The sequence below is a fragment of the Scardinius erythrophthalmus genome, assembly GCF_964197995.2.
Source record: "Scardinius erythrophthalmus genome assembly, chromosome: 1".
NCBI lineage: Eukaryota > Metazoa > Chordata > Actinopteri > Cypriniformes > Leuciscidae > Scardinius > Scardinius erythrophthalmus.
This window is the reverse complement of record NC_138221.1, coordinates 46,728,621-46,754,491: the sequence shown is the minus strand read 5'-3', so window position 1 is coordinate 46,754,491 and position 25,871 is coordinate 46,728,621. Positions and strand designations below refer to the sequence as shown.

General features: G+C 38.9%; 1 protein-coding gene across 2 annotated transcripts in view; it reads left to right on the top strand.

The window, feature by feature from the left end:
- The window catches only part of mybpc2a (myosin binding protein Ca), a 39,202-nt gene extending 13,670 nt beyond the window's left edge, over positions 1-25,532 (top strand). Inside the window, exons 5-31 of one of the 2 annotated variants that reach the window (XM_081386863.1) lie at positions 3,613-3,649; positions 8,265-8,348; positions 9,977-10,125; positions 10,204-10,321; positions 10,684-10,732; positions 11,245-11,301; positions 12,481-12,653; positions 12,822-12,954; positions 13,148-13,272; positions 13,700-13,805; positions 14,666-14,826; positions 14,943-15,108; positions 15,319-15,425; positions 15,507-15,536; positions 15,632-15,774; positions 16,145-16,304; positions 16,420-16,524; positions 17,151-17,339; positions 17,451-17,585; positions 17,738-17,905; positions 18,367-18,455; positions 18,573-18,768; positions 22,160-22,299; positions 23,216-23,375; positions 23,509-23,645; positions 23,763-23,949; positions 24,256-24,666. In XM_081386863.1, coding sequence (XP_081242989.1) covers positions 8,291-8,348; positions 9,977-10,125; positions 10,204-10,321; positions 10,684-10,732; positions 11,245-11,301; positions 12,481-12,653; positions 12,822-12,954; positions 13,148-13,272; positions 13,700-13,805; positions 14,666-14,826; positions 14,943-15,108; positions 15,319-15,425; positions 15,507-15,536; positions 15,632-15,774; positions 16,145-16,304; positions 16,420-16,524; positions 17,151-17,339; positions 17,451-17,585; positions 17,738-17,905; positions 18,367-18,455; positions 18,573-18,768; positions 22,160-22,299; positions 23,216-23,375; positions 23,509-23,645; positions 23,763-23,949; positions 24,256-24,287 — 3,273 coding nt within the window. In that variant the 5' untranslated portion in view covers positions 3,613-3,649; positions 8,265-8,290 and the 3' untranslated portion in view covers positions 24,288-24,666. Of the gene's footprint in view, positions 1-3,612; positions 3,650-8,264; positions 8,349-9,976; positions 10,126-10,203; positions 10,322-10,683; positions 10,733-11,244; positions 11,302-11,942; positions 11,977-12,480; positions 12,654-12,821; positions 12,955-13,147; positions 13,273-13,699; positions 13,806-14,665; positions 14,827-14,942; positions 15,109-15,318; positions 15,426-15,506; positions 15,537-15,631; positions 15,775-16,144; positions 16,305-16,419; positions 16,525-17,150; positions 17,340-17,450; positions 17,586-17,737; positions 17,906-18,366; positions 18,456-18,572; positions 18,769-22,159; positions 22,300-23,215; positions 23,376-23,508; positions 23,646-23,762; positions 23,950-24,255 lie in introns of those variants that run through there. The other variant, XM_081386864.1, reaches the window with a different exon arrangement.
- Positions 25,533-25,871: the final 339 nt, after the last annotated feature.

Sequence of the window (25,871 nt, the reverse complement as noted above, 5' to 3'; positions counted from 1 at the left end):
GAAACTTGTAAATAACTCATGAACGAATAAAGTTACGTTGAAACCAAGCACACCATTGTTTTTCTTGTGACATTACCAATAAGTTTGATGTGTCACATGGCCCTCTTCCTATTGAAAAAACAAAAGTTGTATCCAAGATGGCCGAATCCTAAATGGCCACCATGGTCACCAACCATCTTGAGGAGTTTGCCCCCTCACATATACTAATGTGCCACAAACAGGACTTTAATATCACCAACCATTCCCATGTTATCACAGTGTATCCATATAAATGGCCCACCCTGTATATGTACAGCAGCAGAATGTCTTACATGCTCACAGTGCTCTGTGAATGTATTGACAGTAGCAAGACCAAATACATTAACATTGCCACATCCATTACCATGTCAATCTCTCTGCAAGTTGTCATGACAGACATAACAGTATGCCACATACACATACAAGGGCAGAGATCAGAGTTGTTGTTTTTGTCACACTCGAAACACATTTGAGCTTGACTCTAAACACTCAGACATCCTTTCAGGTTTTGTTTGTACAACACTGTATGTGACAAGTCAGAGTGCATTGGAGGCATACATGTGGTGATAGGCGAAGGGCATTAACGCATAGCGGTGTGGGTAGACATGTTAACCCAAGGCCACACGCAGTGAGGCCCCTGCTTTCAGTTATCACATCCCGAGATGTGTCTGAGAGACTTCACAATCTTCCCCCACTGGCCTGTCAAAATGCAGGAAATTAACTGACATGTAACTGACATGAAAGAGATGTAGAGAAGTAGTGGAGTAAATGTCATGAGAGATTAATTTTGTGAAGATTCGACTGCAGTTGCTCGGCCAAACAGAGTGAGGGAGCGAAGAGAGAGGAAGAGAGAAAGAGATTTGTCAGCAAAGTGAACGTGAGAGTTCTAGCGCTGAAGGCTAATGTAGCTAAAGTGAGCAAATCCTGAGTGCAGCCATGTATATGATATAGTTTCAAATGCTGATGCTGGCATTTCAGCCTGCACTCAATTTCAGGGCATCGTGTGGTTGTTTTTTCTAGGTTTCAGAATAGCTGCATGACCCAGGGGCCGGGGGCGGGATGGCGTATCTGAAACAACTATGGATTAGCAAAATAGGACCTTCAGACAGAAACTATTACGGACGTAAAAACTGAAATATTCTCCAGCCTATATATGGTGTAGATATGTAATCATAGATGTTGTATTTATGGAAATAGATTCACATTATCGACAGAGAGAGAGGCATAGGAGACGAGAGGGCATTAAACCGCTCGTTTACACTTTTCTCATATGATGTTTATGTAACGCACTTTTAGATATCCGAGACTTCTCCGTGCTAATTTAACATGACCGCATTAAACTGGGCCCTTCTTACTGACCCCTTGATCTCGGTCTGGCTGTCTTTCTCTCTTCTGTGGAAGCCCGTTTCTGCCTCCCTCAGAGTAAAAAAAAAAAAAAGTTTTAAATAATCAGTATTGTGAGATATAAAGTTGCAGCTGCAATAAATACAGTCAGATTGTGAGATTTTACTTTTCTAAAGTTGTACTTTAATTTAAAAAATAATTTTTGATATGCTGCCAAATGGGCATCTACGTATCATTATCGACATCCCTTTTAAAGAGAAAAAATAAGAATAAAAAAAGGGATGTTATGTGCAATGCTATTTTAGTATTATTTATACACTATTATCATATTTATTAATATTTTGAATGAGCTTTTATTTTTATATTTTCAGTTTTCATTTTAAATTTAGTTTAAGTTTTAGTAATTTTGTGTCATTATTATTTGATATTTATATATATATATATAGCTATTTAACAAAAAAATGTGTACTTCAATTTGTACTTTTTCATAATATCTTATTTCAGCTTTATTTCAGCTACCAAATACAAGTTAATACGTTTTGGTTTAACAATAATAACACTGTGGCAGTGAAGGCGGTTTAGTTACATCTCTGTGCATTAGCGTTTTAGCATGAGCTACACTGGCCTCCATTTGACTTCTTATGACACCTACACTTTTAGAACGCGTGTGTTTGTGTGTTGATTGTGAGTGAGTGAGTGTCTGTTAGTTTTTTGCGCTGTGGCTGTATGTAGCCGTGACAGGGACCGAGACTAGCAAGACGGAGAGAGTGCTGACGACTGGAAACCAGAGAACACCCAACAGATCAGGATCATTTATATACTATTATAGTATCTATTAATATTTTGTGTTAGCTTTTATTTTTATAAGTTCGGTTTTCATTTTCATTTTAGTAATTTTATGTTACGTGCTTTTGTCATGTGTATCAGTTTTTTTCTTTTTCTATTTAGCTTTGTTTTATTTTTATTTCAGTTTTAGTACTTTTTTCACTTAGCTGCCAAGGCAACATTTTCATTTTACATTTCAGTTTTTTATCTTTCGTTTAATGAAAACTATTTTAATAGTTTTAGTTTTGCTTATCAATAATACAAATGATATAGCTTCAGTCAAATTTTGGGACTTGTTTTAGGATGCTGTTTTTGCTAAATGTAAACGTGTGAGTGAATGTCCAGCATAACCAGCAAGACTGTCTTAATCAGCTGCATTTTACCAATGATTATTAGATATTTACTTGAGTTCAAGATGAGAGCAAGAGAATTATGTTGGTTTTCATATAGCGACAGCAAACTGCCTGCACGGCATTGCAGTTGTCTCAGCAATGGATTTAAGAGGAAAGAGCCGTTTTAATAAAAAGCTGACTGGGTCCTTCACCTCAGCAAAGATTTTTAACTACATTTCAGCTGAACAAATTAACACCTCAGACCAATTCATCATGGGTAAGGTGAGAGCTGCTCTGAGCATTTGAGCATTTCCCTGTGGAGTTGTTACAGGTCCCTGTTTGTGTATAGACGTGACCTTCAGCTGTCTGATGATCCCGGTGCTCTGTTCTTTTTTGGGAGGACATCTCAGCCAGCTCCTTAGATCCTGAGGCTAGGAAAGCATTTATAACTTGCCAGATCACCGTACCCCACCGAACTCCTCTGGGACGAGGAGATATACCAGAAGTGCCTGAGATCCATTAACATACTGTGCTCTGAAAGACAAACCTAATCAAAAATAGACGTGTCAAAACTTCAGCATGCAAGCAGATCACGCAATCTGACCCTCAGTACCAAGGCCAAGTTCGGTGTCTCATATCCTTAACACTAAAGAGTGAAGAGCCTACCACACCCTCCAGATTCGGAGTCAATCCGAGGCAAAGATTGTGACTTGGAGGGTGGCGGTGTTACCATGCAGCAAAGCTGTTTACACCTACCGTTCACCAGAGGAACGGACAGAGAGGCTCAGATGCCTGTATTCCAAAATACCATGCCTTCACTGAATATACTGTAAAAAATAATATTTTTATATATACTTGCAGACTTGAGAATAGGTTTGGCCATCTTTAAAAATGTTTTGTTATGAGGATGTATGCGCATATCTAATCTGTGTATTTCAAGTCAAGTAGAATTTTTGGTGTTAACCTGCTCGGACAGTTTCATGATTTACCTGTAATATACATCTAAAAAAACTAATATGAGTTTAAGAGTTTTAACTTGTACTTTAACATGACCCCAATTGAATACTGTGATTATAAATTTAATTTCTTTCAGGTGCCAAGGGAGAGAAGGAAGCTCCCCCTGCTGGTTTGTACATGCATTTCATTGACTCTACTAAATATTCATAATCTGTTTGATGTAATGAATCATTTTATAGCAGTCGGGCTCACTCTCTGTATCTTTGATTTTACAGATAAGCCTTCAGAAGGTGGGTGAACTGCTCTGAATCTTGTCATGAACGACGTGTCTTCATTCAGTCTGCCAAGAGTACAAGGGGTAGCTTTGCTTAGATGAGCTTTGCTCAGACTGTGTGTGTGTGTGTGTGTGTGTGTGTGTGTGTGTGTGTGTGTGTGTGTGTGTGTGTGTGTGCTAGTGCTGCAGGGGGTTAGGATTAGGATTAAGTAAGAGGTGTGCTGAATTACACATCAATTGAATGTGTTCCAATTCATCTTTAGATATACAGCAAATACGCCAATCAATCATACCTAAAACCAACTAGCAGTGCTCTAACTTAACATTCTGCTTACATATTGGCACATATATCTAGTTCATTGCTTAGTCGAACAACAATATAATTATTCATCATAATGCATAAAGACATAAACCCTGGATTTGAAAAACATGTAAACAAAATTTAAAGTAAACATGTAAGCCAATTTATTTGAAAATATACAGTATATTAATCTTTTTCCAATGGGAGTGGGAGATGCCGTCACTACTGTTTAGATGGCAGAATGTGGGAATGCAGTAAACAGTTTTCTCTGGAAAATAATGTTTTAAAACACTTTTTAACTGTAAGCAGAGTAAATATTAGAATTAATATTTACAGTCATTCTACTTTTGATAGTAATTATGAATTATGCTTCATATCAATGATAAACATTTAGTTATTTCCTTTATACTGACCACTAACTACATAACCATGAAATGTGTCAGTGTTGTTACTGGTTTCTATTTGCTTTAAATATTATAATATATTATAATATTTAAATATTTTATAATATAAACAATTGTAGTGTGAGTTTGAAAACAAGACAGAAGATAAAATAATTTATACTGGTTAGTGAATTTCATTTATGGTCAAAATACATTATGATAAAAGTGTGATTGCATTTTGTGTGTGTGTGTGTGTGTGTGTGTGTGTGTGTGTGTGTGTGTGTGTGTGTGTGTGTGTGTGTGTGTGTGTGTGTGTGTGTGTGTGTGTGTGTGTGTGTGTGTGTGTGTGTGTGTGTGTGTGTGTGTGTGTGTGTGTGTGTGTGTGTGTGTGCGCGCGTGCATTTATTGGTGTATGTAATGTATGCATTCCTTTGAACACTGAATCTGATAGTGAGCTATTATGATAATGCAACCCATTACCAGAGCTCACAATGCATATATGGTATACATGTTTCCATTTCTCAGTTCTCCATGTTATTGTGCATTTGGCGTCTTAAAACTAACACCCGCACTGGGGTACAAATCGTTCCCTCTGGAAGAGAGCAAAAGCTTTGGCTGAAAGGTGTGATCTGTACACAGTGTAATGGTGTTAACATGTGTGGTCATTAGGGCACTTTTTTATTCAAATGTGTTTTATATTTCAGTGCAAACAGCCCACAATGACCCCAAATAGTATGTGGACACTTAAGATGTCATTGCTTTATACAACTAAATATCAAAACAAGTGACATTTATTAATTGCTGGCAGTGTTTGACAGGTGCTGTTTTTTTATTTGTCCAGTTCTGTTTAAACTTTCTCTCCAGCTCTAGACTCCAGGGACAAGACATCGGATGTAGTTTGTAGTAATGTTGGTGTTTTAACCCGTCTCTTTGTATGTGCTGCCTTAACCTCATTATGCTTCCATTGTTTCTTTTAATTCAGATGATGAGGGCCGCGACGGTAAGGGAAAGAAACACTCCTCTTGGCTCGCTATGTGTGTGTGAAAATTTGTCTATGTGCTAGTTGCTTATCTGTGACTGCGCATGTGACTAAATGTCAGTCACTGTCTCTGTCGGTGGTCCACAGGCCTGTCACAGGGGTTCTGACTGGCCAAAATAAGACCAACAAGCAAACAAATGGTTTGAATCTGAGATTGCTTTGGCGAATGCCAGCAAGAGTAATTTTCATTCATTTTAATTCATTGGTCAGTGGTCTTTTAGCGAACAAATTGTGTTTTGAGACTCACAATAACAGAAAACAATCTCCGTTGTCTGTTTCGCCAAAGCATCCAGAATTTGTTATAAATATTTTAGCGTCTACAGGTGCTGTAAGTGATTTTAGGCAAATGGAAATAAATCTCTATTACCTGACAGATATCACTAAAGTTCCTTTTTTTAGCCAAACAGAAGATACTTTCTTCACGTCAAACATTTTGAGTGTTTTTAGGGCAAACCAGTGGAAGCAGGAAAGCAATATTTCTAATTTCAGTTCAGAGTAAGTTTTTCATGAAATATTTATATTTTATTTCAGCTTTATTTCAATTACTGAAATTACAGATTTTTAATAGTTCTAGTTTTAGTTAACGCCATCAACACCGGTCAGGATTTACCTAGTTAGCATGGCCCTGCAGCCATCTGGCTACAAATAGCATCTTCCTCCATTGACCACCATTCAAAAATATTTAATTGTTGTAAATTTAGATGTTTTACCAGTGCCACATCATTTTATGAGGTCTTTTAAAAGTGTGATATCGACTTGATGTCACAGCTCAGGATGGTGGTCACTACTGAAGGGGAAAAGCTAGCGAATAGCTTCTTTAGGTATTACACAGATAGCAAATGACATCTGGCCCAGTTGCGGCCCACATCTCCCACATTCTTCTGGCCCACATACCGCATGTAATGACAGCGATGACTCAACCTGAGGGTGGCTGGCTCTTTGCTCTCAACAGGGTTTTGGAACGTCTAATTCCATAAAGGTTAGGTCCATAAAAAATTCCAGAGTGGCTAAAATTGTTTACAGCACCTTAAACTATATCCCTTAGTTGTAGTTTAGATGGAATTTGTTTAATTTGAGAAAATTTGGATATATACTTTGTTTATTAGAGTGAGTATATATCAGTGTATGTGTGCTTGAGTGCATAAACCAAAAGATATTTCATTTCAATCTCTGACCACCATTTTACATTATATTTTAAGAAATACTAATTTGGTTGGTGTTACTTTTATGGATCATTTATCATGACAGACATTGCTTCGATGTCTTCGACCTTGTTTTAATTTAACCTCTTGGAATAGTAATTTGGTAACCTTTCAAGAAGCCAAGGTTATGCAGTATACTGATACTCTGAAGTGGTTGTCCCTCTAAAAGTTTCACCATTGGAAATATCTGGATCTGTGTATGAGATCCAGCATTAGGGTGTGATAGTGTGATTATCAGGACATTTAGCAACATGAGGTAAAGACACCCAGAGCTGGACTAGCATTTCCACTGTGTATATGTTTAGTGACTGACATTGGTGTTAAACTATTTCTACATCTATCTAATCTGGGTTAAGTGTATATGGGTAAATCATCTTTATAAGGATGGTTGGGTCTAAACTATATAACCAGAGTTCCAGTAAGAGCCTTATGCAAAGCTGTTTTGAAATATAAGCCAAACTATGCATTGAACTGTGACTTTTTATCCTTGTTCGATATATCACGTTAACTTGCATAAACATAAAACAGAGAGTGATTGTTTTGTTCTCTGGTTTTATGGAATATATGGAAATGCATCATCCGGGCCTGATCCCACCATGGATAGTTTATGTAGCCATTTGCTGTTTCATGTCAGCCTTTTCTGTAGAGATGTTATCTGATTCTGATGTTGAGATGGAAAAGAATGTCAAAATATGTTTTAAATAACCAGCCATCAAATCTAAATAACTTGAGTTCAACCAGCATCAACCGACCAAAAAACAGTGCCACTATGATCAAAATGGGTTTCAGGACACTTAAGTTGTTTGGATTGGAATGACTGGTTTATAGAGAAAATAACTTAAATAACAGCTATGCACCTTTTCATTCTGAAAAACTGAAGGACAAAGGGATGTCAGTTTCTACATGTATTTGTGTTATTATGTGTATATGAATGTCTTAGAAGAGCCCTAATGTTGTCCCCTATATAACTTCCTAATGGTTTCCCCCACTCTTTCTCTCTCTTTTTCTTTAATACAGAATTGCCTGAGGATGGTAAGACACACAAATCCTTTAGCATGTATTGTCAATGACATATACATGAGGGAAAAAAAATTGCTTCATTTTTCATGCAAAAGGAAATTTTGTAAGTGTCTTTCACATCCCAGAGCAGATCCTAAAATTGTAGTTCACACAACAATTAAAATTCTGTCCTTTTTTACTCACCCTCCTAAAAAAAACTGTTCCACAAAAGAAAGAGAGTCATAAAGTTTGGAAAGACATGATGGTGAACAAATGATGACAGAAGTTTTACTTTTGGGTGAACTATCGGTTTAAGGATCTGGGAAGGTTGAAAGGTGAGAGTCAATAATCAATAGTTGTTTTGTTTTTGTTTTGTAATTATGGGTATAGGTTTGCTAGATGGTGCTAAATGTTTTAGGGAAGCTTTACCCCAGGCTGCTTACACATCAATATGAACAGTAAATATCATAATTGATTTACTCTTTTCAGCCTCTTGTCAGTCATCGTTGACTAGCCAGTCTTAGTGTCCATTACTGTGAGCTTTCAGCAGTTCATATCAGTTTACACTGTTTCTCTGACTCTGCCGGTAGAACGTGTCCCAGGAGAAGAGCCTCAGATGTCTGAGACAAGTGGCCTGTTTGTGGAGAAGCCTCAGAGTGTCACTGTCAACAAAGGTGAGATTTTGAACCACATCTGCATCGGTGAATTCACTCTGCTGTGTCTATAATTTAAATTGAAAATTAGTGGTATTTTTTTTTTTTTTTTGTCAATTGTTTTGCAGGTTAAACAGTTACGCCAGTAGGTAATGTGTCATTGAATCATTCACTCATTTTTTATTTTTAAAAACTGACTTTTTAAGGCCGGGACACACCAAGCCGACGGTCAGCCGTCAGACAATGTCAGGCCGTTTTTGAGCATCGGTCGGCTTAGGTCTTTCTGTGTGTTCCGCACGTTGGCTCTAGTTGGACACCATCTGGGTTTTTTGGGACGTTTCTGGATGTTGAATCACCGTCTGTGAGAGAGAGTGAAAACTCTGGCTGTTCAGAGAACGAGTGCACGAGAATAAGCGAAAGTGATGATAGAGAGCAAAGAAGTCAAGACGGTACAGACAGAATGCTGTTATAATTTTCTCATCTTACATGAACATTCAATGCACAGATATTTGCATAATAACATGAGCCGACTGGAATGAAGAAAGTAATCAGCGTGATTGATATTCAAAATGATAAACAGGCATTGCATTGTTTACGGTTTGTATGTCTGCAGTCCTAGTTTCGGTTTCCCTTTTTGAATGACAAAAATGTACTATTGATACCGGCTGATATAGACAGATATTTACTTACATGCAGACGAAATGCACGTGACGCTATGCACGTGCTAGTTGACGGTATAGCCTTTAGTCCTTTTGGTGTGTTCAAGCGCAGTTTTTTTGGCCGAGACGAAGCCAACGAGAGGCAACAACACAGTCAGCTTTCGTCAGCGCTTGTTCTTTGATGTCGGCTTTGTGTCCCGGGCTTTACAGAACGAAACCAGCTTTTAATTATGATTGAGTCATTTAATCATTTACATTTTACATTTACATTTATCCAAAGCGACTTACACATGAGAGCAATAGAAGCAATCAAACTAACAATAGGGCAGCAATATGCAAGTGCTGTGATAAGTCCCAGTTAGTCTAGCACAGTACACGTTTTTTTAATATATAGAATAGTAGGTGTTAGTATTAATGGGTCATGTGTTGCCAAAAGAAATGCGTCTTCAGCAGTTTCTTGAAAATGGCTAAAGACTCAGCAGCTCGAATTGAGTTAGGCAGGGCACAGTCCAGGTAAATCAGGTAATCATTCACTCAGCCGATTCATTCATGAACATTCCTTCTGGAAAAAAATGCTACTACTATGTGTTGCTCAGAGATGGCCAACAGTTGATCAGCTTTTAGTTATTATGGAACTGTTTCTGTTGATGGAGCAAAAATACACAAAGTAACTGGCAATATGTATCTGTAGTCTAATGTCTAGACTAGTATTAGACTATTAACTACTTAATTACTGAGCTGTCATATACAGTCAATATCACATGCAATCTTGCTGAAATTACCAATATTGAGAACAGTGGCACTCCTTCTTGTGTGATATTGCTTAATATATTAACATAAATGGTCACATATATGGTCCACATACACCATATATACTATATACATACTGTATATAGATTAATGTAATAATGACTAATGTATAATTTAATAATAAATAATGAATAATTTAGTACAGCAATGTTACTCATGTCTTCATTTTATTGGTAACAGGGAAAAATGTCACATTTGTGGCTAAGGTGGACTCCTCTCAGCTGCTAAGGAAGCCAGCTATGAAGTGGCTGAAGGGAAAATGGTTGGATCTGGGCAGCAAGGCTGGAAAACACCTACAGTTCAAAGAAACCTACGATAGGAACACTAAAGTGTGTGAGGGACAGTGTGTTTTATTTGAGATTTGTTTACTAGAGCACAGAGTTACTATTTACATTTTTTGATACCAGATATACACCTATGAGATGACCATTGTTAAGGCTGTGGATGGGGATGCTGGTGGTTATCGTTGTGAGGTCACATCTAAAGACAAGTGTGAAGTCTGCACGTTTGAAGTCACCGTTGACGGTAGGATATTGCGCAGTTATGGGTACAAAATCCCAAGTTATCACTGAATCTGTCTAGTACCTCTAGGTAATGAGAGTTGGAGATCCTCATGTACATCATTGGACATTTATAAAGCATATAATACTTTTTTCAGATGAATAAAGTCAGTTTATACACACCTGGTGTGTGTGAGCAGACTTTACGTCAAGTCTATACAGCTGATTCATTATTCAGTAGGTATTTAGCTGATTAGATCCTCCTGTTAGTTTTGCAGCACTTAGTAAATCACCTCTACACATTTATTGGCTTTGACAGTAATCAGATTGTAGAGCAAATCAAACACGGTTTTTAATCATCATTATGAATTTCATCTCCTCCTTCAGCTGCTGAAGAGACAAAGCAAACAAACATTTTGGAGGCATTCAAACGATCGTAAGTTTGTTTGTATGTATGTGTCTCTTACTCATTAATAACTTGTAGATGTCTTGATTTCACTTTGTTTCAATGTACTGTTATCATATATTTGTTCATATTGTCAGTGTCACTTTATGTTTAGATACTTTTGTAAGTGTACTTAGTGGTTTATGCACCTTATGTTAATACATGCAATATAATATGCTCTTGCATGTGATTGAGGGAGCAGTCTGTTGCCAGAAGCTGCTCTTCTAAGCAGTAGTAATCTCACAGATGGATTAAGAGGTGTTTTACCTCATGTCTGAGAGTTTGGTTCCAGGTCCCAGCTCCGGGAGGTAAAGGTTTAGCCCTAGGCCTGAGCCAGACTTCTTGATCTACTATTTGAGCATGGTGCTAGCAATACCAAGGTCATAGGTTCGACTCCCAGGGATCAATTGATAAAATTTAAAGTTGTTTTGGATAAAACTGTCTGCCAAATTCATAAATGTAAATGTTGGTTAAGATGCAGTATGCATCTTGTTCATCTCTAGGGGAGATGCAGGAGAGGATGCAGGTGAACTGGACTTCAGTGGTTTACTCAAAAAAAGGTTTGTACGATGTTCTAGACCCTCTATGTTTTTTCATCTTAATCTGTTTACTGTATGTGCAGATTAAGTTATTAATTTTCACTTTAACCATCATGATGCATGGTGTCATTTATTCACTGTTGAAATCTGATTTAGAGGATTTTTTCTGTTCTGTCTGAGGTCGTAAGAGAACTTATAAGACCACGTAAGACCACACACACACACACACACACACACACACACACACATATTCTTGTACATCTATCTTTATGAGGACATTCATTGGCACAATGCAATCTCTAGCCGCTAACCCTAACCTTACCCATCATAAGTAATTGCCGAACCCGAACCCTAAACCTACCCTTAACCTAATTATAACCTTATCCCTAAAACCAAGTCTTGACCCTCAAACAGGCCTTTAAAGGGGTCTCAGAAAGTGAGGACCGACCAAAATGTCCTCACTTTACTCTCTTTATCCTCACTTCAATTTGGTTACCCCAAATTCAACTTAAAATGCAACTGACTTCTGCAGTCTCAAAATTATTCAACCCGCTGAATTGAATCCCTCACAACAGCACAAATCTGCAAAACAGGTGTTATCTCAAGCACACCTGATGCAACTAATCAAGGGCTTCATTAGTTGCACCAGGTGTGCTTGGGCTAGAACACATCTAATATCTGATCTGACTAGGTTTGGTGAGTGTCACGTTTGACTGCATGTTAGAAATATGGCTAAGTCAAAAAAGTTAAGAGAAGATATCATCGCCCTTCACAAACAAGGAACAGGATGCAAAAAGATAGTGAAGGCACTAAATGTTCCTAGAGACACCATTGGAAGAATAGTTTGCACGTTCAAAGTTAAAGGAACAGTGGTTATACTACCTGGACGGGGCAGAAAAAGAAAGCTATCAACGGCTGCAACCAGTTTTCGTTGAGCTATTTCAATTACTATTGTTTGATTTGTTCATTGCAGACAGCTGAAAGTCTGTAAATTTTGCCAATAAACCTGATTTGCAATGGGGGTTTAATAATATTCCTAATCTTATGAGAACAGATTATTAACAACATTTCACAGGAACTTATTAATAGAATTAAAGAAGGAAACAGCATCACTGGGGTCACTAGGACTCCAAATATAAAAACAGTCAATCTCAACCAAATGTGAAGATTAACCATATTTTTGATTCATATGTACCTCAGAGAGAGGAAGCAAAAGGAGGAGCCTGAGGTGGATGTGGATGTCTGGGAAATCCTGAAAAAAGCCAAACCATGTGACTATGAGAAGATTGCCTTTGAATACGGCATCACTGATCTCAGGGGCATGCTCAAAAGACTTAAGAAGATGAGGAAGGTGGAGCCCAAAAAGAGTGATGGTGAGACACCCGATGGATGCACACAGACATGCATACATGCATACGAAGGTCCCTGGGTTCAAGTCTAACCCTAATATATAATTTTGTTGGCAAACCAAGGAAAAAAGTTTTGAAATTGGTGGTTGAGGATTGTAAGGATTGTATATGTTAGTGCTATTTCTGTTTCAGCTTTCCTAAAGAAGATGGAACCTGCTTACTCTGTGGAAAAAGGAAAGAGAATACTGCTTAGTGTTGAGCTGTCTGACCCCAACGCTCAAGTCAAATGGCTGAAAAATGGACAGGAGATCAAACCTTCAGCCAAGTATGATCCTGTGTGTTTGTGTGTTTAAAAAAATACTATTTTGTATAACACTTTGAGAGACCAAAATGAGCACTGGTCATCATTGATGATGATTGTAAGGATGGGGAAAAGACAATGTCACAGCAGGGCATGATGGGAAGGTCGATGCTCCATACCTTACATGAGGGTTGTGTTGAATTTCTCTCCCTGTTAGATATGTCTTTGAGAGTGTGGGTGGTATCCGTAAGCTCACTATTAACAAGTGCACCCTCGCTGATGATGCCGCGTATGAATGTGTGGTTGGAGAGGAGAAGAGTTTCACTGAGGTCTTTGTCCAAGGTACACTGTCATTAAAATCATCATCTTCATCATCATCACTGGGATCATTAGCATACCCCCTCTATGTAAATTCAGCTGTCTCACTTGTTCTGTCTTCTTATCTGTCGCCGTCCTGTGTCCCGTCTGTCCTTGAGTGGTAGCCAACTGCCCTATTGATTATTTTAAAACTCTGTCAGTCCTTACCTTTTTTACTGAGCTATTTGTTTTGAGCCAGGTCTCTGCTTCTGTCTATTTTACTTCATGTAAGGTATAATTTTTGTTTTATTTCTTCATGGATTGTAGTTGCCATCTGCCCCTGTTGTCATCTTGTACAGAATATACAGATATAGAACTGTAATGTGGTTCATATTCATTCTGCTGTAAAAGTGTTTTGTTCTACTGTGTGTTTGAATATATTAACCACTTATTTGTGTGTTTATATGACCAGAACCCCCTGTCACCATCACTAAGATGTTGGATGACATCCATGTGGTGGTTGGGGAGAAGGTGGAGTTTGAAGTTGAAGTGTCTGAAGAATCAGCCAATGTGAAATGGTGAGATACTGGACCAACCTGGTGACACTGACCTGGTCAATCGGTGACCAGCTTATTTTGTTCAGTCAACAGGCCTACAAATAAACTGGCCAGCTGCACAAATAGAAATGCTCAATAAATGACTAGCTGACTAAATTAATTCCAGTACTATCAAGGTCAATATCGCTAATTATAGTCATTTAGTATTAACAAGCTATTATTAACATTAAATAGGACTAAACGGAAAATTATCTGACTGTTTTTTTTATTTTTTTTTCAGTTTATTACCAACAATTATAGAACACAATGAATAATTAAACAATGATTATAGTCATGTCAAACCCCACAAAAACCTATTAGCCTATAATAAATGGCACATTTAGTTTTAGATGATGCATTTTTCTCTGTCATTACCTCTCTCTGTTTAAATGAGCAATGTGGTTCAACATTTCTGTTCGTGTTCAGACAAGCAGATGGAAGGTTTCCAGTCTTGTACTCTTCACTACATTAATTTCTCCACTTTAAAGTTTAAGAGTAAATAAGTTCTCATGCTAAATAAATGATAAAAGCTCTAAAAGGATCAATCCTCTCGATACAATATGAGTATCATAAGTATATTTCAAGATTGATCCTCTTATCACTACTGTCTTCTGCTGTATCCAAAGGCCTGGACTGTCAAGTTTCTTTTTTCTTGCTGTACATCTTTCCGTCATGTCCCATTTTGTTCATCCATGTTTCCTTTGTACTCATCCCAATCTTTCCCATTTTATCTTCAGTCATCTTGGCATAGATTGCCTTCCTCAGATTCTCCTTATGAACATTATTTCCATCTTTGCCTCACTCTGTCTTGCTCTTCCTCTGTCTCTCTTCACCTCTCTCAGGATGAAGGATGGAGTGGAACTGAGCCGAGATGGAAAGTATCGCTTTAAGAAAGATGGGACAAAGCACTGGCTCATCATCAGTGAGGCGACCACAGAGGACATAGGAACATACTATGTGTACACTAGCGGAGGGGAGTCCAAGGGAGAGCTGGATGTGGAAGGTACTTCTTTTGAAAGAGTAAAAACTCTCCCTTCTCAGCCCTTCCCCCGTTTGGCTGATATTTCAGTATTTATTTTTAGTATTAATTGCCTCGTGGCCCCTTTTTCTCTATTATAGAGAAGGAACTGGAGGTTTTGCAGAGTATAGCTGATCTAACAGTGAAGGCAGCAGAGCAGGCTGTCTTCAAGTGTGAAGTGTCTGATGAGAAAGTGACTGGCAAGTGGTACAAGGATGGGGTGGAGGTCATTCCCAGTGACCGCATCAAAATGACACACATCGGCAGGTATATCGGTCCACTGACAGTCACCCTTATCGATTCATGCATAAGCAAGCTCACCTTGTCCCTGACCTCACTAATATTGTTTTATGTTTGGACACAAAAACAGATTAGTCATCGAAATGTCCATTTTGCTCCATCATTGCTTTTTCGGGGGACAACAATGTGGCATACACTTCTTATGTCGTGGTAACATTTTTGATCCTGATATCTCAGGACTCACAAGCTGTTGATAGATGACGTGAAGCCTGAGGATGCAGGAGATTACACCTTCGTACCAGATGGATACGCTCTTTCCCTTTCAGCCAAACTCAACTTTTTGGGTAAGAGAGAGAATCTGATTTTTTTTTTTAAATCAGACTTTAAATTTCAACGTTGACCTAGATCTATATTTTTGTTCCCAGAGATCAAGATTGATTATGTTCCTCGTCAAGGTAAATGTATTATCTGCATCAACAAATTTAACATTCAAGTTTTGTAAGGCGACAGTTTTGTTATGTTATTTAAAATTCTTTCTATTATCATCTAGAACCACCCAAAATCCACCTGGACACTACTGGCAGCATGGTCAACAAAAACACCATTATCGTCGTTGCAGGAAACAAGCTCCGGTTTGATGTTGACATTTCAGGGGAGCCACCTCCCACTGTCTGCTGGAAAAAAGGAGATACTGTGAGAGCTTGCTGGCAAACTGTCACATTCTCTCATCTGAAGCAATGCCAAGAACACATATGGGCTTGTTTTCATATCAGATTCAGTGATAAAACCCTGCTGAAAAGACTAGCAGCATGTTTTTCGAATTGAGTCTCTACTAGCCTACCTTAACCATCGAGACTTCCATAGTCAACCAGTTAATCCAATTAGGACCATCCTGGATGACCCCATTCACTCAAATAAACCAGCAAAATCCAGGCTGATCTTTCCAGCAGGAACACATTCTCTCTCATTTTCTTACATCACATAGGATATGGAAATCAACTTTGAAATGTAACATCTCTAATATAGTACACATGCTTGAAAACATGACGTTTGTTTGATGCAGGAGATCTCTGAGGCTGAAGGCCGTGTGAGAGTGGAGACCAGGAAGAGCCTAAGCTGCTTTGTGATTGAAGGGGCAGAGAGATCCGATGAAGGCCTTTATCATATCACTGTAATCAACCCAGCAGGAGAGGACAAGGCTGATGTCATGGTTAAGATAGTTGGTGAGTTCATACATGTTAACCATCTGCAACTTCTTCTTTCTGTCCTCACTATCTGCTGTGTCCCATCTGTTCCATACGGCTCTTCATCCCTGCATTTATTATGTGCTGTGTTCAGATGTGCCTGATCCACCTGAGAATGTAATTTGCTCTGGAGTGGGTGAGGACACTGCTGCAATCCAGTGGGATCCACCCAAATTTGATGGTGGAGTTCCAGTGAAAGGTAAAACCGATCTTTACCATTTATGTTTCTTTCGAACTTGACATGCAATATTTAGGGATGCACTGATATAAAAAATTTGCCCAATACCGATAATTCTTTATATTTAAAAGCCGATAACTCATATATTGCCTGATAAATCTAAATCCAAATTTTTATATAGTTTTTGAGAGCCTCACCATTAAAAGCCATGTCCCAAGTTATCATTATAATTTCATGTAACCTATATGACAGACTTGCGCTGCAAATGTTGCACTTAACTATATTTTCCTTTTTGAAGTGATTCCAATCATATTTCAAGCTATTCAAAACCATTATGGTGAACAGTGCACATCTGATGTGTCTCGGCTGAAGGAAATAATCCATTATCTATCGGCTTTAAGATATCGTCCAAATTTTTTTATCGGGCCGAAACGCTCATATTAAATTAATTAGTTAAATGAACGTATAACGGCCGATGTCGATATGGTGGCAGATATATTGTGCATCCCTACCAATATTACATATTTGTAATATTTTGACTATGTTGTCAGTCTTGCTTCTTGGAAATACATAAGAAAATATTTAAGTAGGTTATGAATCTTCTCACATGTGTAGGATACCACTTACTACTTTAGTTGTACTTCCAGGTTACCTAATGGAGAGGAAGAAAAAGGGCTCTTCTAGATGGACAAAGCTGAACTTTGACATTCACGAGTCCACAACATATGAGGCTAAGAAGATGATTGAGGGTGTGCTATATGAGATGAGGGTGTTTGCGGTTAATGGCATTGGCATCTCCCAGCCCAGCGCCAACTCCAAACCTTTCATGCCCATTGGTTAGTTCTCATCAGACTGTCTGCTGCAACTTTGGATTTATTGTACTGCTTTCTCAACAAACGTATTTCAATCAGCATTCATTCTCTTTGTTTTCCTATACTCCTTCATAGCCCCAACTAGTGAACCAACACGACTGATGGTGGACGACATTACAGATGGTACCTGTGCTTTAAAGTGGCTTCCCCCTGAGAGGATTGGAGCTGGTGGCATTGATGGGTACATCATTGAATATTGCATTGAGGGAGGTGAGGCACAACGCAACTTTGCTATAGAGCTGACATTGAGTGCCATCTCAGTTTCAAACCATCACAGTGAAGTAATCTTTTTTGATCATTTTTTGACATGTTTACATATCTTGCTGGTTTTCCGCTTACTTTGCCCCTGGTGGAACTCACAGCCACTGAGTGGGTGCAGGCAAACGAGACCCCTGTTGAGAAGAATAGTTACAGGGTCAGAGGGCTGCCTGTTGGAGAGAAGATGCTGTTCAGGGTGACAGCTGTGAACATCGCTGGCCGTAGCCCTCCAGCTGTGTTGGCGCAAGCTGTCACCATTCGGGAGATTGTTGGTGAGACTCTCGCGTACATACATACACAAACAACATACAACACACTCTCAGGAGTATCTCTAGATTGCTCAATGAAATCACAATGGGAATTTGTAGCTTTTAGTTCATGTCAAATTCCTGAAAATTGAGAAAATAAACCAAATATATGCATTTAAAATACACAGTTCCTTTTTTCGAAAAAATGGAGCTAAATTTTGCTCAAAACAACATAGGATCTCAATGACTTTCATTGTGTGGACAAAAAAAAGACATTTTTCAAAAGGTCTTCTTGAGTAAGTGATGAGAGAATATTAAGTTTTTGGTGAACTATCCCTTTAACTACTCAAATACAGATTTAACACAGACACAGCACACTTGTCTGTGACACACTGAACATGAAGTATATAAACACCCCACTGTGTGTGTTGTCATTTTCAGCACGTTTTCTTCTGTCTTTTCCCCCTCTCAATCTCCTCTCTCAGAGCGTCCTAAAATCCGCCTCCCTCGGCAGCTTAGGACTAAGTACATCAAACGAGTGGGTGAGAAGGTCAACCTTGTCATTCCCTTCCAGGTCAGTCATGCACGTACATTGTTCTGCTCTGTACTTGTGTAGTGCTACTTTCCTATTCAGATACTGGTCTTTACAACAGTTCAAATTATTAACTTAGACCATGTTAACTGTTATCAGGGCAAACCACGTCCAACGGTGACCTGGTCCAAGGATGGCGGACCTCTTGACACAGGGCTGGTGAATATCCGCACAAGTGGTGTCGACACCATCCTGTTTATCAGGCAGGCGGTCAGAGAGCACTCCGGCCAGTACACCCTGTCCGTGCAGATTGAGAACATGGAGGAGAAAGCCACCATTGAAATCCAGATCGTCGGTTAGTGCCAACAAAGTGATTTGGTTAATGTTTTAATAGGGATGTGCACAACAACATAATTTCAAATTCAAGAGTTAGAGAGTTGTGGGTTGCCTGAATAATTGGTCTTAATTGAAAGACATGAATATTAATTTTATATTTGTGATAATTTTGAGTTGAGTTGATAAGAGCACATGAGGAGAAACAGGAAAAGCAGCAGGAGATGGGAAAGTGGAATGGGATCGGGATATGACCTCAAGCTTCCCAAAGCTATGTTGAGTGATACCCACAAGGCCTTCTCTCTGAGTTTTTTCAACTTGACATGCCGTCATGAAGATGCAATGCTCTTGGCACGATGCTCAAAAAACAGCATGAGATGTGATGCGATGGCTAAAGACATCCGTCACAATGTATATAGCAGTAGTGGTGATGGTTTAAAGGTGACATTAAGGTGAATTTAAAGACACAGAGTGTTTTACCTTGCCAACAGTTTAGATACAAAAATAGATGAGAAAAAAATCTGGGTGAGCCATTCCTACTTTTAAGTTGTATTGAGGCTGGTTTCTCCCACGGATTTTTGTCCATTTCTGACACCTTAATAGAGTTTGGGTTCCTTACCACTGTCGCCTTTGGCTTGCTTAGCTGGGGTTTAAAAGAAACTTACGGCCCTATCTTGCACCCAGCGCAATTGACTTTGTACACCGATGCATGTATCATTCCTATTTTGCACCCGCGCACAGCGGACTTTTCCCTCCACAGACGCACGTCGGTAAATTAGAGAATGAACTTGCACTCACGGGGACGGTTCAGCGCAAAGAGGAGGCATGTTCCGGCGCAAACGTTCCCTGGTGCTATTTTGCAGTTTCAGAAAACAATTCCACCACTGACCAGGAAAAACCTAGTCTAAAGTCAGTGGCGCGTTATTCAGATGCTATTTTAAGGCGTGTGCACAACGTGCATACACTTTGCTTATCTCATCTACACAGATGCAGTAGTTCCCATTTTTGCAAACCATACATAATTAAAAGGAAAAATATTACCACACGAGGGAAATCATTGTGGTGTCCATGAAGATGTAAAAAAAAGGCATAAATCTAGCTTACACATTTACCCAAATTATTCAGACTAATTGTAGTAATGACAGATCAAACCTGTTTGACCAATAGTGGCAAGACACATAGGTATATAAGGACACCTGACAAAGTGGTTTCTCCCATCCCCATACAATGTCACTTCTCTGTCTTTTACGGCCCTGACGAGAACGTCGGTCTCCTCGGCTGTGAACCGCTCCTGGCATGCGCCTGGCAAATCCGCCGTTATAATAGCCATGGATCCATTAATCCGCCATTGAACAAGTGCGTCTGCTTTTAAAGGGAATGTGAGATGACGCTCTGATTGGTTTATTGCACGTTACGCCCAAACCACACCTATGAGTAATGTAGCTACTTCAGACCAACACATTTTAGATTTGCGTCGAGATCCGCCCATAAAGTTACTTGCATTTCGCGTTTGTTTGATACTTGCGTTTCAGATCGTTAAAATAGGGCCCTTAAAGGAATACTCCACCGTCTTTTCATATTAAACTATGTTATTCCCTTAACTAAGACGAGTTGATACATACCTCTCTCGTCTCAGTGCGTGCACTCAATCGCTCTGGCGCGCGGCGAAACTTTGTTCACTCAGTTCATTCAATACTGGCCAAGCAGAGAAGCTACTAAACACCTCCACGTTTTCCCTATTTAAACACAGTTACTCGCGTAGTGTAACTCGACCTAGGACGGTGACACAAAACAAAACGTTGCGCTTTTCTAAGCGTGTAAAATGGATAACTATATTGTATGGCGGAATACCATAGCAAGTGCTTGTAAGCACTTCGTCTTGGCGGAGTAATATCTTCACCAGAGGGAGCGGGGGCCGGTGAGAGGATTTTTCACGAGTGAAGATATTACTCCGCCAAGTCGAAGTGCTCATAAGCACTTGCTATGGTATTCCGCCATACAATATAGTTATCCATTTTACACGCTTAGAAAAGCGCAACGTTTTGTTTTGTGTCACCGTCCTAGGTCGAGTTACACTACGCGAGTAACTGTGTTTAAATAGGGAAACCGTGGAGGTGTTTAGTAGCTTCTCTGCTTGGCCAGTATTGAATGAACTGAGTGAACAAAGTTTCGCCGCGCGCCAGAGCGATTGAGTGCACGCACTGAGACGAGAGAGGTATGTATCAACTCGTCTTAGTTAAGGGAAGAACATAGTTTAATATGAAAAGACGGTGGAGTATTCCTTTAATATTCAGTTACATTGTCGATTTGACTGCACTGACACTATCAGATGAGAATAAAACTGAATTGAGCTGGTTTATGATACCACTGACTCTTGCAGAGCTGCTTTATCGCTAAATCGTCTTTTGTTTCATAATTGACGAATTTTGCAACATTGACACTATTGAACTGAATTTAATCAACATTGAACTCGAGCTGAATAACGACTGTATAGCTGCTTTACAGCAAAATTTGAAATGCATTGTTATTTTCTTGTTTATTACTGTGAAGCTGCTATAAAGCAAGCAATCTGTATTGAATAAAGCACTATATAAATAGGTTACTTGACTATTTGGGATGTTGAAGATGTTTCAAATTCATTTGTAGATCACTTACATCAACATCATAGTTGGCCACAAATTCAGTGATGACATAAGATTAAAGGATTAAACTGCACTGTTCAAAAAGTTAATTTCCCCACAAAGTGTGAGTCAGGTTCATTTTGGAAGTGAAGTGTGAGTCAGGTTCATTTTGTTAACCCATGGAAACTGTTTGAGGATCACTTTCAAAAGTGACGCTGAATTTCAAACTCTTAAACTGCCAGAGAGGTTTCATATTAAACACTTACACTTTCATCAAAATTGAGGATGTCATAGGTCAGTTCAGTTGCAGGGATTATTCTGCAGGGTTTTGTTTGGATTATTCCTGGTGTTGAACAGGATTAGGATAGGATTAGGGGACACTCACTCGGTGTTCCCGCTGGGAGGTAAGCTAATGAGAGTGAAAAAACCCTTCAGATGAGCCAGACAGCCATTTAGTCACAGTTTGCTGCCAGCATCCCAGCAGCTTGGCCAGGATTAATGCCAACCGCTCCCAGCCGCAAACTCAAACTCTCCCGCTCTCAATCTTTTTTCTCTTTTTTTTTTTGTAGCATGATCTCACTATCTCTACCTCACGCTCATTTTTTCACCCTCTTCCCCATTTAATTTTATCCCTCTTTCATTTTTATCATTCCTCTGCTCACTCACTTGTAGCTTCTTCTCCAATTAGCATACATTAATTAGTCTCATGGTTAAAATTAGGACAGTGTATCGGTGTCAAGCTCTACAGTAATACCTACAGTAATTTTTTTCTTTTCATTCCCATACTCACAGACAAGCCTGGGCCACCGATGGCTGTCACTGTAACGGATGTTTGGGGTTTCAATGCTGCTTTGGAATGGAAGCCTCCAAAAGACAATGGCAACGCGGATATCACTGGCTATACCATTCAAAAGGCAGACATGAAAACCAAGGTAAACCTGGACCAGCAAAGGGAAAGTTTTAGCCAAGTATATGTGGACACTCCTTTCTAATTAGCAGGTTTGATTAGGCCTAGGTTTAATTATAGAGAATTGTGTATTTCCAATTGTTTAAGAGAGGACCGTTTCCTGCTCCATCTACACAAAGCGCGAGCACCACGAGGAAATGGTTTAATGAGCTTATAGAGTCTGATGTAAGAACTTGACCAGCCTGCACCAAATATTTTTGGCTGTTAGAAGTTTCAAATCAATAAATAAACACACCTGAATGGTTGTAGGTAGCCTAGAGTATGGATAAAAAAAAAGAATACCCTTTGGCCTGGTTTCACAGACAAGGCTTATATTTGGCCAGGATTAGGTTTTAGTTCAATTAGGATTTTTAAGTAGCTTTTATAAACGGGCCTTAGAAAAAAAACATTACTGGTGTGCATCTTGAGACAAAACAATGGCACTGACATATTTTAAGATATATCAGTGCAAGTTGTTTTCAGATAAAACAGCTCAAACATGCATTTTAGTCTGGGACTAGGCCTTGTCTGTGAAACCGGGGGAATATCTCGCAAAAAAAGTTAAATATTATGTGTTTATATTAAATATATAAAGCAACATTTGTGTTCTAATTCTAAAAAAAAAAAAAAAAAAAAATTCAATTGTATATTTAGAATTTGACAAGAAGTAGCACAGGAAATTTAGGGGATATCCTAGTCGATGGTGGATAGAGAAATGGAGGTCTGTATCTACCCACAAGGCCAATGACAGCATGAAAGCAATGCACAGAGCAAGCGTACAAATGTACTGTTCGTTTGTCAACAATATTTGGTGTATAAATGTCTCTTCAGTGTTTCTCAATTCAGAGGTTCTTTAATTGGCATGGCTGTTTCTCAACAAATCTGTCTCTTACTTGTTTTAGGAGTGGTTCACGGTTCTTGAACACAATCGCAGACCTAGTTGCACCGTGTCTGATCTGGTGATGGGGAATGAGTACTCCTTCCGTGTGTTCAGCGAGAACATCTGTGGCATGAGCGATGATGCTGGCATCAGCAAAAACACAGCTGTCATCTGCAAAACAGGTACCCGCATACTGGCGGTTTAAAAATTAATCTCGAAACACTGAATGTTGCATTACATGACGATTAGTGCACGAGTGTCTGTGCTGAAGAGATATATGTAATGTGTAATCCTCTTCCTGCCTCTTTCTCTTAGGTCTTAAGAATAAAGCACAACCCTACAAGGAAAAAGATATGACCAGCTCTCCTAAATTCATCACGCCTCTCGTGGACAGGTCCGTCGTCGCAGGTTACAGCGCTGCCATCAGCTGTGCTGTCCGTGGGTTCCCGAAAGTATGTGTTAGTTTATTGCGTGACTATATAAACCAATGGCAATTACCCGTGCGGTTGTTTTGAGCCATTTAAGCAACATTGTTCTCTCTTTCTCATTCTCTGTTGTTCTCCTCCCAGCCAAAGATTATATGGATGAAAAATAAGATGATTATTGGAGAGGATCCAAAGTTTATCATGCAGAATAATCAGGGTGTGCTGACTTTAAACATCCGTAAACCCAGCTTGTTTGATGGAGGGAAGTATACATGCAGAGCTATCAATGACCTAGGAACAGATGAAGTGGAGTGCAAGCTGGAAGTTCGAGGTACGGCCAAAAGCCTCCAGCCTGTCCAGTGTGCAACACACTGACTATAACAATGTTTTAAAAAGCATGATGTTGACGATGGATATTATTTCCCCTATTTTTACATTTCAATTACCTTTGCCTGTCCTAAAACACTTCTAATTTAATAACACTGATAGATGTCATTTTTAACAAATCCCAATTTTGTCATACTGTAGATTATAATGTTGAGATGCCTAAACTCACTCTCACCATTTAAAACAACTCAATTTAGTTAGTAGATAAAAATTATTTCCAAATGTAATACTTTCTGTTTTTCCTGTTTAGTTGTAACAGAAAAGGAGGAAGTGAAGAAGTGAACGCACAGGCATGAAGATACCCTAAAGATGGCAGTAAAAGAGGGATATAGACACCATGAGAGTGTCGAAAAGCAATCAAAATTTGAAACTAAAATTAGAACAAGATTGTTACAATGCTGTCCTCTCTCTGCCTTTTTCATTTTGACTAACAAAAAGTACTGTGATGTTAGGCCTACTCAAGGATATCCCTTACTCATTTACCTTGGTATTTACATGGCACTTAAAAACACCAAACAACTATGGTAATCCCTGTACTGTTTTGTGTTAGTGTAATCAGACTAATATAGTGTGATAAAGTAGGGTTTTTTTCCTTCTCCAAGTATGCTTTGTCTGTATGTCAAGTTAAATTGCTTGAAATAAAAGCACATGAGAACAACTTAAAATGTTTTAATGCTTTTATAGTAACGTTAAATTTAAAGTAAAAGCCACCATACGAACGTTTGTTTATAGGTTTGTGAAAATTATATCATTCATACCCTATGTCTGAGTTGGAGAATCAGGGTCTCATTAGCATATCACACTAGAGACTCATTTACGCACCCATCAACACTGCCCCAATTAGCTCTCTCCCACGTCATTACTGAGCAAACGAATTATGGCTAATTTACACACCAGTAAAACAAACACCACCGCAGCTCCGCTGGGAGAATCTGCTGCTCGCCGATGTTCACTCGATCCAGGGGTAGGCTTAAGAATTGAGAAAATAACTATTAGAATTTAACAATATTCAACAGCAACATAAAGACATTAAATTAATTTTGTATGGAAAACAACACGCACGTTATTATTAGCAGGACACGAGCGAAGACCGTTGAGTAAAGTTTTTGAATTAACAACCGAAACTAACAAAATCTTCTCGAAGTGACCAGCAGATAGCGCACCTAACTTACTCAACAATCGCCTGCTGTAATAATTTGCTGACAGTAGGCTACAACATTTAGGTTCCACAACTAAAGGCTCACTCGCTGTGTTACATGCCTTTCTCTTTCTGAGAATGATAGAAGCATCAACCAACATGCGCAATCTTTCACCTACATGATCACATAAAGCGAGGAAAGTCGAAATGAAAAGGCATTGAATTTAAGAGGATAGTGTTTTATATTTTCTATAACATTGCTTTTAGGCTACTTAACCCTCTCACACATATTTTCTGCATTTTTAGGTTTCCATCAAGAAGACATTATTTAGTGTTTATTAAGCCGTTTATGTTGACTGTTCCTCCTAATAAACACATCTATTTAAATGATCTTTTTGCTTGATTCAAATCACATATTATACACTATACACTTATGAAATATGGTTTAAACTAACCATCAGTTTATGAACTTTTTAAGATTATTTTGTCATCCAGTGGAGTCTGATAGCCCCTCCCCCTCTGCTAAGTATGAAAATCTGTGACAGACTTTGGGTGCATAAAGTGTCCAACACATCTTTTTTTCCAGTTAATAAAGTGCATAAACATACACTGTTGGTCAATGATACATCAAATATGTGTAGATGGGTGGCCTCCTTTTGCGGCCAACATACAGCATCAATCGTTAGGGGAATGAGGATACAAGTCCTGCCAGAACAGTGCAGGTCACT